This window comes from Oncorhynchus clarkii, chromosome 24, assembly GCF_045791955.1.
Source record: "Oncorhynchus clarkii lewisi isolate Uvic-CL-2024 chromosome 24, UVic_Ocla_1.0, whole genome shotgun sequence".
Taxonomy (NCBI): Eukaryota; Metazoa; Chordata; class Actinopteri; order Salmoniformes; family Salmonidae; genus Oncorhynchus; species Oncorhynchus clarkii.
Window position 1 is genome coordinate 41,898,225 of NC_092170.1, and position 16,259 is coordinate 41,914,483.

At 45.3% G+C, this 16,259-nt stretch overlaps 1 protein-coding gene across 3 annotated transcripts in view; it reads left to right on the forward strand.

The window, feature by feature from the left end:
* The window catches only part of LOC139382877 (URB1 ribosome biogenesis homolog), a 73,961-nt gene extending 58,319 nt beyond the window's left edge, over nucleotides 1–15,642 (forward strand). For 2 of the 3 annotated variants that reach the window (XM_071127120.1, XM_071127121.1), the window contains 2 exons: nucleotides 13,890–14,552; nucleotides 14,766–15,642. In XM_071127120.1, coding sequence (XP_070983221.1) covers nucleotides 13,890–14,552; nucleotides 14,766–14,986 — 884 coding nt within the window. In that variant the 3' untranslated portion in view covers nucleotides 14,987–15,642. The remainder of the gene's footprint in view (nucleotides 1–13,889; nucleotides 14,553–14,765) is intronic. The other variant, XM_071127122.1, reaches the window with a different exon arrangement.
* Nucleotides 15,643–16,259: the final 617 nt, after the last annotated feature.

Consider the following 16,259-nt stretch of genomic DNA (forward strand, 5'->3'; position numbering starts at 1 on the left):
AGCAGCTCTCCAGGCTGAGGGCTGACCACGTGTGTTTTATACAGTAGTCTAACAGGTATTAGCAGCTCTCCAGGCTGAGGGCTGTGTGTTTTATACAGTAGTCTAACAGGTATTAGCAGCTCTCCAGGCTGAGGGCTGACCACGTGTGTTTTATACAGTAGTCTAACAGGTATTAGCAGCTCTCCAGACTGAGGGCTGTGTGTTTTATACAGTAGTCTAACAGCTATTAGCAGCTCTCCAGGCTGAGGGCTGTGTGTTTTATACAGTAGTCTAACAGGTATTAGCAGCTCTCCAGACTGAGGGCTGTGTGTTTTATACAGTAGTCTAACAGGTATTAGCAGCTCTCCAGGCTGAGGGCTGTGTGTTTTATACAGTAGTTTAACAGGTATTAGCAGCTCTCCAGGCTGAGGGTTGACCACGTGTGTTTTATACAGTAGTCTAACAGGTATTAGCAGCTCTCCAGACTGAGGGCTGGCCACGTGTGTTTTATACAGTAGTCTAACAGGTATTAGCAGCTCTCCAGACTGAGAGCTGGCCATGTGTGTTTTATACAGTAGTCTAACAGGTATTAGCAGCTCTCCAGGCTGAGGGCTGTGTGTTTTATACAGTAGTCTAACAGGTATTAGCAGCTCTCCAGGCTGAGGGCTGACCACGTGTGTTTTATACAGTAGTCTAACAGGTATTAGCAGCTCTCCAGGCTGAGGGCTGGCCATGTGTGTTTTATACAGTAGTCTAACAGGTATTAGCAGCTCTCCAGGCTGAGGGCTGACCACGTGTGTTTTATACAGTAGTCTAACAGGTATTAGCAGCTCTCCAGGCTGAGGGCTGTGTGTTTTATACAGTAGTCTAACAGGTATTAGCAGCTCTCCAGACTGACCACGTGTGTTTTATACAGTAGTCTAACAGGTATTAGCAGCTCTCCAGACTGAGGGCTGTGTGTTTTATACAGTAGTCTAACAGGTATTAGCAGCTCTCCAGACTGAGGGTTGACCACGTGTGTTTTATACAGTAGTCTAACAGGTATTAGCAGCTCTCCAGACTGAGGGCTGTGTGTTTTATACAGTAGTCTAACAGGTATTAGCAGCTCTCCAGGCTGAGGGCTGACCACGTGTGTTTTATACAGTAGTCTAACAGGTATTAGCAGCTCTCCAGACTGAGGGCTGTGTGTTTTATACAGTAGTCTAACAGGTATTAGCAGCTCTCCAGACTGAGGGCTGACCACGTGTGTTTTTTACAGTAGTCTAACAGGTATTAGCAGCTCTCCAGGCTGAGGGCTGACCACGTGTGTTTTATACAGTAGTCTAACAGGTATTAGCAGCTCTCCAGACTGACCACGTGTGTTTTATACAGTAGTCTAACAGGTATTAGCAGCTCTCCAGGCTGAGGGCTGTGTGTTTTATACAGTAGTCTAACAGGTATTAGCAGCTCTCCAGACTGAGGGCTGACCACGTGTGTTTTATACAGTAGTTTAACAGGTATTAGCAGCTCTCCAGGCTGAGGGCTGTGTGTTTTATACAGTAGTCTAACAGGTATTAGCAGCTCTCCAGACTGAGGGCTGTGTGTTTTATACAGTAGTCTAACAGGTATTAGCAGCTCTCCAGACTGAGGGCTGACCATGTGTGTTTTATACGGTAGTCTAACAGGTATTAGCAGCTCTCCAGACTGAGGGCTGTGTGTTTTATACAGTAGTCTAACAGGTATTAGCAGCTCTCCAGACTGAGGACTGACCACGTGTGTTTTATACAGTAGTCTAACAGGTATTAGCAGCTCTCCAGGCTGAGGGCTGGCCATGTGTGTTTTATACAGTAGTCTAACAGGTATTAGCAGCTCTCCAGACTGAGGGCTGACCATGTGTGTTTTATACAGTAGTCTAACAGGTATTAGCAGCTCTCCAGACTGAGGGCTGTGTGTTTTATACAGTAGTCTAACAGGTATTAGCAGCTCTCCAGGCTGAGGGCTGTGTGTTTTATACAGTAGTCTAACAGGTATTAGCAGCTCTCCAGGCTGAGGGCTGACCACGTGTGTTTTATACAGTAGTCTAACAGGTATTAGCAGCTCTCCAGACTGAGGGCTGTGTGTTTTATACAGTAGTCTAACAGGTATTAGCAGCTCTCCAGACTGAGGGCTGGCCATGTGTGTTTTATACAGTAGTCTAACAGGTATTAGCAGCTCTCCAGGCTGAGGGCTGGCCATGTGTGTTTTATACAGTAGTCTAACAGGTATTAGCAGCTCTCCAGGCTGAGGGCTGACCACGTGTGTTTTATACAGTAGTCTAACAGGTAGTCTAACAGCAGCTCTCCAGACTGAGGGTTGTGTGTTTTATACAGTAGTCTAACAGGTATTAGCAGCTCTCCAGGCTGAGGGCTGACCACGTGTGTTTTATACAGTAGTCTAACAGGTATTAGCAGCTCTCCAGACTGAGGGCTGTGTGTTTTATACAGTAGTCTAACAGGTATTAGCAGCTCTCCAGGCTGAGGGCTGTGTGTTTTATACAGTAGTTTAACAGGTATTAGCAGCTCTCCAGACTGAGAGCTGGCCATGTGTGTTTTATACAGTAGTCTAACAGGTATTAGCAGCTCTCCAGACTGAGGGCTGGCCATGTGTGTTTTATACAGTAGTCTAACAGGTATTAGCAGCTCTCCAGGCTGAGGGCTGTGTGTTTTATACAGTAGTCTAACAGGTATTAGCAGCTCTCCAGGCTGAGGGCTGACCATGTGTGTTTTATACAGTAGTCTAACAGGTATTAGCAGCTCTCCAGACTGAGGGCTGACCATGTGGGTTTTATACAGTAGTCTAACAGGTATTAGCAGCTCTCCAGACTGAGGGCTGACCATGTGTGTTTTATACAGTAGTCTAACAGGTATTAGCAGCTCTCCAGGCTGAGGGCTGACCATGTGTGTTTTATACAGTAGTCTAACAGGTATTAGCAGCTCTCCAGGCTGAGGGCTGACCACGTGTGTTTTATACAGTAGTCTAACAGGTATTAGCAGCTCTCCAGACTGAGGGCTGACCACGTGTGTTTTATACAGTAGTCTAACAGGTATTAGCAGCTCTCCAGACTAAGGGCTGTGTGTTTTATACAGTAGTCTAACAGGTATTAGCAGCTCTCCAGGCTGAGGGCTGACCACGTGTGTTTTATACAGTAGTCTAACAGGTATTAGCAGCTCTCCAGACTGAGGGCTGACCATGTGGGTTTTATACAGTAGTCTAACAGGTATTAGCAGCTCTCCAGACTGAGGGCTGTGTGTTTTATACAGTAGTCTAACAGGTATTAGCAGCTCTCCAGGCTGAGGGCTGGCCATGTGTGTTTTATACAGTAGTCTAACAGGTATTAGCAGCTCTCCCTGAGGGCTGACCACGTGTGTTTTATACAGTAGTCTAACAGGTATTAGCAGCTCTCCAGACTGAGGGCTGACCTGTGTGTTTTATACAGTAGTCTAACAGGTATTAGCAGCTCTCCAGACTGAGGGTTGACCTGTGTGTTTTATACAGTAGTCTAACAGGTATTAGCAGCTCTCCAGGCTGAGGGCTGACCACGTGTGTTTTATACAGTAGTCTAACAGGTATTAGCAGCTCTCCAGACTGAGGGCTGACCATGTGTGTTTTATACAGTAGTCTAACAGGTATTAGCAGCTCTCCAGACTGAGGGCTGTGTGTTTTATACAGTAGTCTAACAGGTATTAGCAGCTCTCCAGGCTGAGGGCTGTGTGTTTTATACAGTAGTCTAACAGGTATTAGCAGCTCTCCAGACTGAGGGCTGACCACGTGTGTTTTATACAGTAGTCTAACAGGTATTAGCAGCTCTCCAGGCTGAGGGCTGTGTGTTTTATACAGTAGTCTAACAGGTATTAGCAGCTCTCCAGACTGAGGGTTGACCACGTGTGTTTTATACAGTAGTCTAACAGGTATTAGCAGCTCTCCAGGCTGAGGGCTGTGTGTTTTATACAGTAGTCTAACAGGTATTAGCAGCTCTCCAGACTGAGGGCTGTGTGTTTTATACAGTAGTCTAACAGGTATTAGCAGCTCTCCAGACTGAGGGCTGTGTGTTTTATACAGTAGTCTAACAGGTATTAGCAGCTCTCCAGGCTGAGGGCTGTGTGTTTTATACAGTAGTCTAACAGGTATTAGCAGCTCTCCAGACTGAGGGCTGACCATGTGTGTTTTATACAGTAGTCTAACAGGTATTAGCAGCTCTCCAGACTGAGGGCTGACCATGTGTGTTTTATACAGTAGTCTAACAGGTATTAGCAGCTCTCCAGACTGAGGGCTGTGTGTTTTATACAGTAGTCTAACAGGTATTAGCAGCTCTCCAGACTGAGGGCTGACCACGTGTGTTTTATACAGTAGTCTAACAGGTATTAGCAGCTCTCCAGACTGAGGGCTGTGTGTTTTATACAGTAGTCTAACAGGTATTAGCAGCTCTCCAGACTGAGGGCTGACCACGTGTGTTTTATACAGTAGTCTAACAGGTATTAGCAGCTCTCCAGGCTGAGAGCTGTGTGTTTTATACAGTAGTCTAACAGGTATTAGCAGCTCTCCAGACTGAGGGCTGTGTGTTTTATACAGTAGTCTAACAGGTATTAGCAGCTCTCCAGACTGAGGGCTGACCACGTGTGTTTTATACAGTAGTCTAACAGGTATTAGCAGCTCTCCAGGCTGAGGGTTGACCACGTGTGTTTTATACAGTAGTCTAACAGGTATTAGCAGCTCTCCAGACTGACCATGTGTGTTTTATACAGTAGTCTAACAGGTATTAGCAGCTCTCCAGACTGAGGGCTGTGTGTTTTATACAGTAGTCTAACAGGTATTAGCAGCTCTCCAGACTGAGGGCTGTGTGTTTTATACAGTAGTCTAACAGGTATTAGCAGCTCTCCAGGCTGAGGGCTGTGTGTTTTATACAGTAGTCTAACAGGTATTAGCAGCTCTCCAGACTGAGGGCTGTGTGTTTTATACAGTAGTCTAACAGGTATTAGCAGCTCTCCAGACTGAGGGCTGACCACGTGTGTTTTATACAGTAGTCTAACAGGTATTAGCAGCTCTCCAGGCTGAGGGCTGTGTGTTTTATACAGTAGTCTAACAGGTATTAGCAGCTCTCCAGACTGAGGGCTGTGTGTTTTATACAGTAGTCTAACAGGTATTAGCAGCTCTCCAGGCTGAGGGCTGTGTGTTTTATACAGTAGTCTAACAGGTATTAGCAGCTCTCCAGGCTGAGGGTTGACCACGTGTGTTTTATACAGTAGTCTAACAGGTATTAGCAGCTCTCCAGACTGAGGGCTGACCACGTGTGTTTTATACAGTAGTCTAACAGGTATTAGCAGCTCTCCAGACTGAGGGCTGACCACGTGTGTTTTATACAGTAGTCTAACAGGTATTAGCAGCTCTCCAGACTGAGGGCTGACCACGTGTGTTTTATACAGTAGTCTAACAGGTATTAGCAGCTCTCCAGACTGAGGGCTGGCCATGTGTGTTTTATACAGTAGTCTAACAGGTATTAGCAGCTCTCCAGACTGACCATGTGTGTTTTATACAGTAGTCTAACAGGTATTAGCAGCTCTCCAGACTGAGAGCTGGCCATGTGTGTTTTATACAGTAGTCTAACAGGTATTAGCAGCTCTCCAGGCTGAGGGCTGACCACGTGTGTTTTATACAGTGTAACAGGTTCTTATACACGTGTGTTTTATACAGTAGTCTAACAGGTATTAGCAGCTCTCCAGACTGAGGGCTGTGTGTTTTATACAGTAGTCTAACAGGTATTAGCAGCTCTCCAGGCTGAGGGCTGACCATGTGTGTTTTATACAGTAGTCTAACAGGTATTAGCAGCTCTCCAGACTGACCATGTGGTTTTATACAGTAGTCTAACAGGTATTAGCAGCTCTCCAGACTGACCACGTGTGTTTTATACAGTAGTCTAACAGGTATTAGCAGCTCTCCAGGCTGAGGGCTGTGTGTTTTATACAGTAGTCTAACAGGTATTAGCAGCTCTCCAGACTGAGGGCTGACCACGTGTGTTTTATACAGTAGTCTAACAGGTATTAGCAGCTCTCCAGACTGAGAGCTGGCCATGTGTGTTTTATACAGTAGTCTAACAGGTATTAGCAGCTCTCCAGGCTGAGGGCTGACCACGTGTGTTTTATACAGTAGTCTAACAGGTATTAGCAGCTCTCCAGGCTGAGGGCTGACCACGTGTGTTTTATACAGTAGTCTAACAGGTATTAGCAGCTCTCCAGACTGAGAGCTGGCCATGTGTGTTTTATACAGTAGTCTAACAGGTATTAGCAGCTCTCCAGGCTGAGGGCTGACCACGTGTGTTTTATACAGTAGTCTAACAGGTATTAGCAGCTCTCCAGACTGAGGGCTGTGTGTTTTATACAGTAGTCTAACAGGTATTAGCAGCTCTCCAGACTGAGAGCTGGCCATGTGTGTTTTATACAGTAGTCTAACAGGTATTAGCAGCTCTCCAGACTGAGAGCTGGCCATGTGTGTTTTATACAGTAGTCTAACAGGTATTAGCAGCTCTCCAGACTGAGGGCTGACCACGTGTGTTTTATACAGTAGTCTAACAGGTATTAGCAGCTCTCCAGGCTGAGGGCTGTGTGTTTTATACAGTAGTCTAACAGGTATTAGCAGCTCTCCAGACTGAGGGCTGTGTGTTTTATACAGTAGTCTAACAGGTATTAGCAGCTCTCCAGACTGAGGGCTGACCACGTGTGTTTTATACAGTAGTCTAACAGGTATTAGCAGCTCTCCAGACTGAGGGCTGACCACGTGTGTTTTATACAGTAGTCTAACAGGTATTAGCAGCTCTCCAGACTGAGAGCTGTGTGTTTTATACAGTAGTCTAACAGGTATTAGCAGCTCTCCAGGCTGAGGGCTGTGTGTTTTATACAGTAGTCTAACAGGTATTAGCAGCTCTCCAGGCTGAGGGTTGACCACGTGTGTTTTATACAGTAGTCTAACAGGTATCAGCAGCTCTCCAGACTGAGGGCTGTGTGTTTTATACAGTAGTCTAACAGGTATTAGCAGCTCTCCAGACTGAGGGCTGTGTGTTTTATATAGTAGTTTAACAGGTATTAGCAGCTCTCCAGGCTGAGGGCTGACCACGTGTGTTTTATACAGTAGTCTAACAGGTATTAGCAGCTCTCCAGGCTGAGGGCTGTGTGTTTTATACAGTAGTCTAACAGGTATTAGCAGCTCTCCAGGCTGAGGGCTGTGTGTTTTATACAGTAGTCTAACAGGTATTAGCAGCTCTCCAGACTGAGGGCTGTGTGTTTTATACAGTAGTCTAACAGGTATTAGCAGCTCTCCAGGCTGAGGCAGGTATTGTGTGGGCTGTGTGTTTTATACAGTAGTCTAACAGGTATTAGCAGCTCTCCAGACTGAGGGCTGGCCATGTGTGTTTTATACAGTAGTCTAACAGGTATTAGCAGCTCTCCAGGCTGAGGGCTGGCCATGTGTGTTTTATACAGTAGTCTAACAGGTATTAGCAGCTCTCCAGACTGAGGGCTGTGTGTTTTATACAGTAGTCTAACAGGTATTAGCAGCTCTCCAGGCTGAGGGCTGTGTGTTTTATATAGTAGTCTAACAGGTATTAGCAGCTCTCCAGGCTGAGGGCTGTGTGTTTTATACAGTAGTCTAACAGGTATTAGCAGCTCTCCAGACTGGCCATGTGTGTTTTATATAGTAGTCTAACAGGTATTAGCAGCTCTCCAGACTGAGGGCTGGCCATGTGTGTTTTATACAGTAGTCTAACAGGTATTAGCAGCTCTCCAGGCTGAGGGCTGTGTGTTTTATACAGTAGTCTAACAGGTATTAGCAGCTCTCCAGACTGAGGGCTGTGTGTTTTATACAGTAGTCTAACAGGTATTAGCAGCTCTCCAGGCTGAGGGCTGACCATGTGTGTTTTATACAGTAGTCTAACAGGTATTAGCAGCTCTCCAGGCTGAGGGCTGTGTGTTTTATATAGTAGTTTAACAGGTATTAGCAGCTCTCCAGGCTGAGGGCTGTGTGTTTTATACAGTAGTCTAACAGGTATTAGCAGCTCTCCAGACTGAGGGCTGTGTGTTTTATACAGTAGTCTAACAGGTATTAGCAGCTCTCCAGGCTGAGGGCTGTGTGTTTTATACAGTAGTCTAACAGGTATTAGCAGCTCTCCAGACTGAGGGCTGTGTGTTTTATACAGTAGTCTAACAGGTATTAGCAGCTCTCCAGACTGAGGGCTGGCCATGTGTGTTTTATACAGTAGTCTAACAGGTATTAGCAGCTCTCCAGACTGGCCATGTGTGTTTTATACAGTAGTCTAACAGGTATTAGCAGCTCTCCAGACTGAGGGCTGTGTGTTTTATACAGTAGTCTAACAGGTATTAGCAGCTCTCCAGGCTGAGGGCTGTGTGTTTTATACAGTAGTCTAACAGGTATTAGCAGCTCTCCAGGCTGAGGGCTGTGTGTTTTATATAGTAGTTTAACAGGTATTAGCAGCTCTCCAGGCTGAGGGCTGGCCATGTGTGTTTTATACAGTAGTCTAACAGGTATTAGCAGCTCTCCAGACTGGCCATGTGTGTTTTATACAGTAGTCTAACAGGTATTAGCAGCTCTCCAGACTGAGGGCTGTGTGTTTTATACAGTAGTCTAACAGGTATTAGCAGCTCTCCAGACTGGCCATGTGTGTTTTATACAGTAGTCTAACAGGTATTAGCAGCTCTCCAGACTGAGGGCTGTGTGTTTTATACAGTAGTCTAACAGGTATTAGCAGCTCTCCAGGCTGAGGGCTGTGTGTTTTATACAGTAGTCTAACAGGTATTAGCAGCTCTCCAGGCTGAGGGTTGACCATGTGGGTTTTATACAGTAGTCTAACAGGTATTAGCAGCTCTCCAGGCTGAGGGCTGTGTGTTTTATATAGTAGTCTAACAGGTATTAGCAGCTCTCCAGACTGACCATGTGTGTTTTATACAGTAGTCTAACAGGTATTAGCAGCTCTCCAGGCTGAGGGCTGACCACGTGTGTTTTATACAGTAGTCTAACAGGTATTAGCAGCTCTCCAGACTGACCATGTGTGTTTTATACAGTAGTCTAACAGGTATTAGCAGCTCTCCAGGCTGAGGGCTGTGTGTTTTATATAGTAGTCTAACAGGTATTAGCAGCTCTCCAGGCTGAGGGCTGTGTGTTTTATACAGTAGTCTAACAGGTATTAGCAGCTCTCCAGGCTGAGGGCTGTGTGTTTTATACAGTAGTCTAACAGGTATTAGCAGCTCTCCAGGCTGAGGGCTGTGTGTTTTATACAGTAGTCTAACAGGTATTAGCAGCTCTCCAGGCTGAGGGCTGTGTGTTTTATACAGTAGTCTAACAGGTATTAGCAGCTCTCCAGGCTGAGGGCTGACCACGTGTGTTTTATACAGTAGTCTAACAGGTATTAGCAGCTCTCCAGGCTGAGGGCTGACCACGTGTGTTTTATACAGTAGTCTAACAGGTATTAGCAGCTCTCCAGGCTGAGGACTGACCATGTGTGTTTTATACAGTAGTCTAACAGGTATTAGCAGCTCTCCAGACTGAGGGCTGTGTGTTTTATACAGTAGTCTAACAGGTATTAGCAGCTCTCCAGGCTGAGGGCTGTGTGTTTTATACAGTAGTCTAACAGGTATTAGCAGCTCTCCAGGCTGAGGGCTGTGTGTTTTATACAGTAGTCTAACAGGTATTAGCAGCTCTCCAGGCTGAGGGCTGTGTGTTTTATACAGTAGTCTAACAGGTATTAGCAGCTCTCCAGACTGAGGGCTGTGTGTTTTATACAGTAGTCTAACAGGTATTAGCAGCTCTCCAGGCTGAGGGTTGGCCATGTGTGTTTTATACAGTAGTCTAACAGGTATTAGCAGCTCTCCAGACTGAGGGCTGGCCATGTGTGTTTTATACAGTAGTCTAACAGGTATTAGCAGCTCTCCAGGCTGAGGGCTGGCCATGTGTGTTTTATACAGTAGTTTAACAGGTATTAGCAGCTCTCCAGGCTGAGGGCTGGCCATGTGTGTTTTATACAGTAGTCTAACAGGTATTAGCAGCTCTCCAGGCTGAGGGCTGACCATGTGTGTTTTATACAGTAGTCTAACAGGTATTAGCAGCTCTCCAGACTGAGGGCTGGCCATGTGTGTTTTATACAGTAGTTTAACAGGTATTAGCAGCTCTCCAGGCTGAGGGCTGTGTGTTTTATACAGTAGTCTAACAGGTATTAGCAGCTCTCCAGGCTGAGGGCTGGCCATGTGTGTTTTATACAGTAGTTTAACAGGTATTAGCAGCTCTCCAGGCTGAGGGCTGTGTGTTTTATACAGTAGTTTAACAGGTATTAGCAGCTCTCCAGGCTGAGGGCTGTGTGTTTTATACAGTAGTTTAACAGGTATTAGCAGCTCTCCAGGCTGAGGGCTGTGTGTTTTATACAGTAGTCTAACAGGTATTAGCAGCTCTCCAGACTGAGGGCTGGCCATGTGTGTTTTATACAGTAGTCTAACAGGTATTAGCAGCTCTCCAGACTGAGGGCTGGCCATGTGTGTTTTATACAGTAGTCTAACAGGTATTAGCAGCTCTCCAGGCTGAGGGCTGGCCATGTGTGTTTTATACAGTAGTCTAACAGGTATTAGCAGCTCTCCAGACTGAGGGCTGTGTGTTTTATACAGTAGTCTAACAGGTATTAGCAGCTCTCCAGACTGAGGGCTGTGTGTTTTATACAGTAGTTTAACAGGTATTAGCAGCTCTCCAGACTGAGGGTTGGCCATGTGTGTTTTATACAGTAGTCTAACAGGTATTAGCAGCTCTCCAGACTGAGGGCTGTGTGTTTTATACAGTAGTCTAACAGGTATTAGCAGCTCTCCAGACTGAGGGCTGTGTGTTTTATACAGTAGTCTAACAGGTATTAGCAGCTCTCCAGACTGAGGGCTGTGTGTTTTATACAGTAGTCTAACAGGTATTAGCAGCTCTCCAGGCTGAGGGCTGGCCATGTGTGTTTTATACAGTAGTTTAACAGGTATTAGCAGCTCTCCAGACTGAGGGCTGGCCATGTGTGTTTTATACAGTAGTCTAACAGGTATTAGCAGCTCTCCAGACTGAGGGCTGGCCATGTGTGTTTTATACAGTAGTCTAACAGGTATTAGCAGCTCTCCAGGCTGAGGGCTGTGTGTTTTATATAGTAGTTTAACAGGTATTAGCAGCTCTCCAGACTGAGGGCTGGCCATGTGTGTTTTATACAGTAGTCTAACAGGTATTAGCAGCTCTCCAGACTGAGGGCTGGCCATGTGTGTTTTATACAGTAGTCTAACAGGTATTAGCAGCTCTCCAGGCTGAGGGTTGGCCATGTGTGTTTTATACAGTAGTCTAACAGGTATTAGCAGCTCTCCAGACTGAGGGCTGGCCATGTGTGTTTTATACAGTAGTCTAACAGGTATTAGCAGCTCTCCAGGCTGAGGGCTGACCGCGTGTGTTTTATACAGTAGTCTAACAGGTATTAGCAGCTCTCCAGACTGACCATGTGTGTTTTATACAGTAGTCTAACAGGTATTAGCAGCTCTCCAGGCTGAGGGCTGTGTGTTTTATACAGTAGTCTAACAGGTATTAGCAGCTCTCCAGACTGAGGGCTGACCACGTGTGTTTTATACAGTAGTCTAACAGGTATTAGCAGCTCTCCAGACTGAGGGCTGGCCATGTGTGTTTTATACAGTAGTCTAACAGGTATTAGCAGCTCTCCAGGCTGAGGGCTGACCATGTGTGTTTTATACAGTAGTCTAACAGGTATTAGCAGCTCTCCAGACTGAGGGCTGGCCATGTGTGTTTTATACAGTAGTCTAACAGGTATTAGCAGCTCTCCAGACTGAGGGCTGGCCATGTGTGTTTTATACAGTAGTCTAACAGGTGTTAGCAGCTCTCCAGACTGACCATGTGTGTTTTATACAGTAGTTTAACAGGTATTCTACAATGTGGGGTGCCTTGCTCAATAACAGGAGATGGTACATGGGATCAGAGAGCAGCCTCCCTGTGTTGATACCACATTACACTGACTTTTCTATACAGTGCCCCCCCCGTAATTATTGGGACAGTGACCCATTTTCTGTTTTGGCTCTGTACTCCAGCACTTTGGACTTGAAATTATAAAATGAGTAATAAAGTTACAGACGCACAAATTTCATACCCCCAAGACATGCTAACCTCTCACCATTACAATAACAGGGGAGGTTAGCATTTTATATCATACCCCCAATACATGCTAACCTCTCACCATTACAATAACAGGGGAGGTTAGCATTTAATATCATATCCCCAAGACATGCTAACCTCTCACCATTACAATAACAGGAGAGGTTAGCATTTTATAACCTCCCACCATTACAATAACAGGGGAGGTTAGCATTTAATATCATATCCCCAAGACATGCTAACCTCTCACCATTACAATAACAGGGGAGGTTAGCATTTTATATCATACCCCCAAGACATGCTAACCTCTCACCATTACAATAACAGGAGAGGTTAGCATTTTATATCATACCCCCAAGACATGCTAACCTCTCACCATTACAATAACAGGGGGGGTTAGCATTTTATATCATACCCCCAAGACATGCTAACCTCTCACCATTACAATAACAGGGGAGGTTAGCATTTAATATCATACCCCCAAGACATGCTAACCTCTCACCATTACAATAACAGGGGAGGTTAGCATTTAATATCATACCCCCAATACATGCTAACCTCTCATCATTACAATAACAGGGGAGGTTAGCATTTAATATCATACCCCCAAGACATGCTAACCTCTCACCATTACAATAACAGGGGAGGTTAGCATTTAATATCATACCCCCAATACATGCTAACCTCTCATCATTACAATAACAGGGGAGGTTAGCATTTTATATCATACCCCCAAGACATGCTAACCTCTCACCATTACAATAACAGGGGAGGTTAGCATTTAATATCATACCCCCAAGACATGCTAACCTCTCATCATTACAATAACAGGGGAGGTTAGCATTTTATATCATACCCCCAAGACATGCTAACCTCTCATCATTACAATAACAGGGGAGGTTAGCATTTTATATCATACCCCCAAGACATGCTAACCTCTCACCATTACAATAACAGGGGAGGTTAGCATTTTATATCATACCCCCAAGACATGCTAACCTCTCACCATTACAATAACAGGGGAGGTTAGCATTTAATATCATACCCCCAATACATGCTAACCTCTCACCATTACAATAACAGGGGAGGTTAGCATTTAATATCATACCCCCAAGACATGCTAACCTCTCACCATTACAATAACAGGGGAGGTTAGCATTTAATATCATACCCCCAAGACATGCTAACCTCTCATCATTACAATAACAGGGGAGGTTAGCATTTAATATCATACCCCCAAGACATGCTAACCTCTCATCATTACAATAACAGGGGAGGTTAGCATTTAATATCATACCCCCAATACATGCTAACCTCTCATCATTACAATAACTGGGGAGGTTAGCATTTAATATCATATCCCCAAGACATGCTAACCTCTCACCATTACAATAACAGGAGAGGTTAGCATTTTATATCATACCCCCAAGACATGCTAACCTCTCACCAAAGTGCTGCAGTACAGAGCCAAAACAACAAATGTGTCACTGTCCCAATAATTACAGAGGGCGCCCTATGTACGTAGAGACGCCACCAATTGTTGGTCATGGAAAGTTGGTTAAATGTCATGGAAAAGTCATGAAATTCCACATGTCAAAAATGTGTATGAACCTTGCCTTGACAAATCTCTGTACTGGCATTGGTTTCAGCTTGGCATTATTCACCCCTCGTCCTCGTCTATGACAGCAGAGTCAACATTGTCTGTTTGTGTTTCTGTACGTCCTCAGGGTCGGGCAGGGAGAAAGGCCGAGGGAGAAGCTCCTCTGTCCAGGCCCAGGCCCGTTCTCACTCCCGACCAAAGGAACAGGAGGAGGAAGGAGAGGTAGAGAGACGAGAGGAGGAGAAGACTCTGTTGGAGAAGTGTATTCCTCACCTCAGGAATATCTTTACCCACTGGGAGCCTGTCTCTCTTGTCTGTCCCCCCTCTTCCCCCGCCAGCCCACCTCCCTCCCCTGACCCCCATACTCCCACCTCCACCCCCCTGGCTAACACCACAGCCCATCTTCTCACCAGGTGGTTCCTGAACTCCTTGGTAGAGGGAGCCTCCACCTACGAGGACAAAAGGACAGTCCACTTCCTTCGCTGGTTCCAGAAGACTGTCCTGTCTCATAGATTCATAGTGGACTTGGTGCTGGCTGACCCTGCTGTGAGAGTGGACCTGCTCCGTCTATATCACCAGGCCTGTGAAGCCCAGACCCAGCCCCAGCCCCAGCCCCAGACCCAGCCCCAGCCCCAGGCCCAGATCTCTTCCAGGGTAGAACACGTCCAGCTGTTCACCAACATTATGATCCAGCTCCTGGAGTCCAGAGGCTGCACGGAGAGTGACCTGCACAGGGCCGTGCTCACAGCATGCTCCCTAGGAACAACGTGTGATGACCAGACCACGAAGGGTAAGAAGAGATGACCGATTCAGATGAACTTTATCTTCAATATTTATTGTATCGTAACAGGGGAGATTGCAGTGATTTGTAAAAAATAACATCAGATATAGCTACAAATTCCTGGAAAAATAGATTTACATTGAAACTATTGTGTTGCTTGGAAATGGAAGGAAATGACACGTTGTTGTTGTTGTTGTTGTTTATCTTGATCTCCTCCTTCAGAAGGTCTGATGTTGCTGTCTCTGTACATCCATGAGATGTGGAGCGGCGCGAAGAGCCCAGAGCTGTTCCTGAACCATGTCAGACTGGCGAATGAGATCCAGGGCTCTGTAGGAACCAAGGACCAGAAGAAGAAGTCCAAACGACGTTCCCAGACACACACAGCCCTCAGAACCATCTGTAGCGACCTCCTCTCAGGACTGCAGTCTACTGTTGCACCATAGGGGGTTAAATAGCTGTGGCCCACATTACACCCTATTGAGTATGCTATTTCTTAACCAGGGCCCGTGGTCTCTGGTCAAAAAGTAGTGAACTACTCTGAGTGTACAAAACATTAAGAACACCTGCTCTTCCCATGACATAGACTGACCAGGTGAAAGATATGATCCCTTATTGATGTCACTTGTTAAATCCACTTCAAATCAGTGGAGATGAAGGGGAGGAGACAGATTAAAGAAGCTCTATGTTAGGAAGGTGTTCCTAATGTTTGCTACACTCTGTGTGTGTGTGTGTGTGTGTGTGTGTGTGTGTGTGTCTGTGTGTCTGTCTGTGTGTGTGTGTGTGTGTGTAACAGAGAACAGTTCCATACAGTAGAGTCAGAGTTGAGTTAAGTGTGCACGACTCACGACTTTTGAGCAAATCATCCATTTACGTCTAGTGAGAGAGGAAATTTTCTGAGAATCTCAAGTCAGAATACAGTGTGCATACTTGTACACATTTGAAAACGGTGTTTAGTCATAAAATGGAAGCCTCCGTTATTTTGCATCTACATTTTCTAAAAGAAGTTGTGCGTTTTGTATGTAAAATCATTAATTTCATTTTTTTGTTGTTGTTGTTCAAAACATTCACTTCACTCTTTTAATAAAATGTTGTAAAACTATTTTGGTGTCGTCTTGTATTTGAATAGAAACATGGGAAATCCCACTTTGTAACCAGGCCATTACATTGCAGGAAGTCGACGTTCCACACAGATGGTTCATAATAGTTCTGTAGAGTTGAGAAATGCTCCATCAGATCACAGCAGTGGTGGTCCAAATGCCATATCCTGGCAGTGTGTCCTTAATTGAGGCACTTAACCCCTAAAAAAATGGCTCTTTGGGCTCTGCACTGGCTGCCTTGTGCTCCCAACGTGTGTGTGAGTCTTTCAGAGGGGTTTGGGGATCAAGCCGAAAACAGATCACGTTTTCTCCATCAAGCAGAATTGGATCTAGGGTTCCTCCACGATTTCTTGGCCGTTTTGGAACTATGAGAAAACAATACAATACATTTGCATTAAACAGATGCAAGGGGGAAACTCTTTTTTTGTTTTTCCTCATCAGCGAGTCCTAACAATTTATATTTTATCCGCCTTTCAGATTCAATGCCTCATAAATACTCATCCGTCTGTAAAACATGACCTGAAATACATTGTATTCAGGCTGTATGAGACTGAAAGGAGCGACTTACTTGGGTAGACTGACTGAACGGGACATGAAAGTCAAAATGGCAAACAGGAAT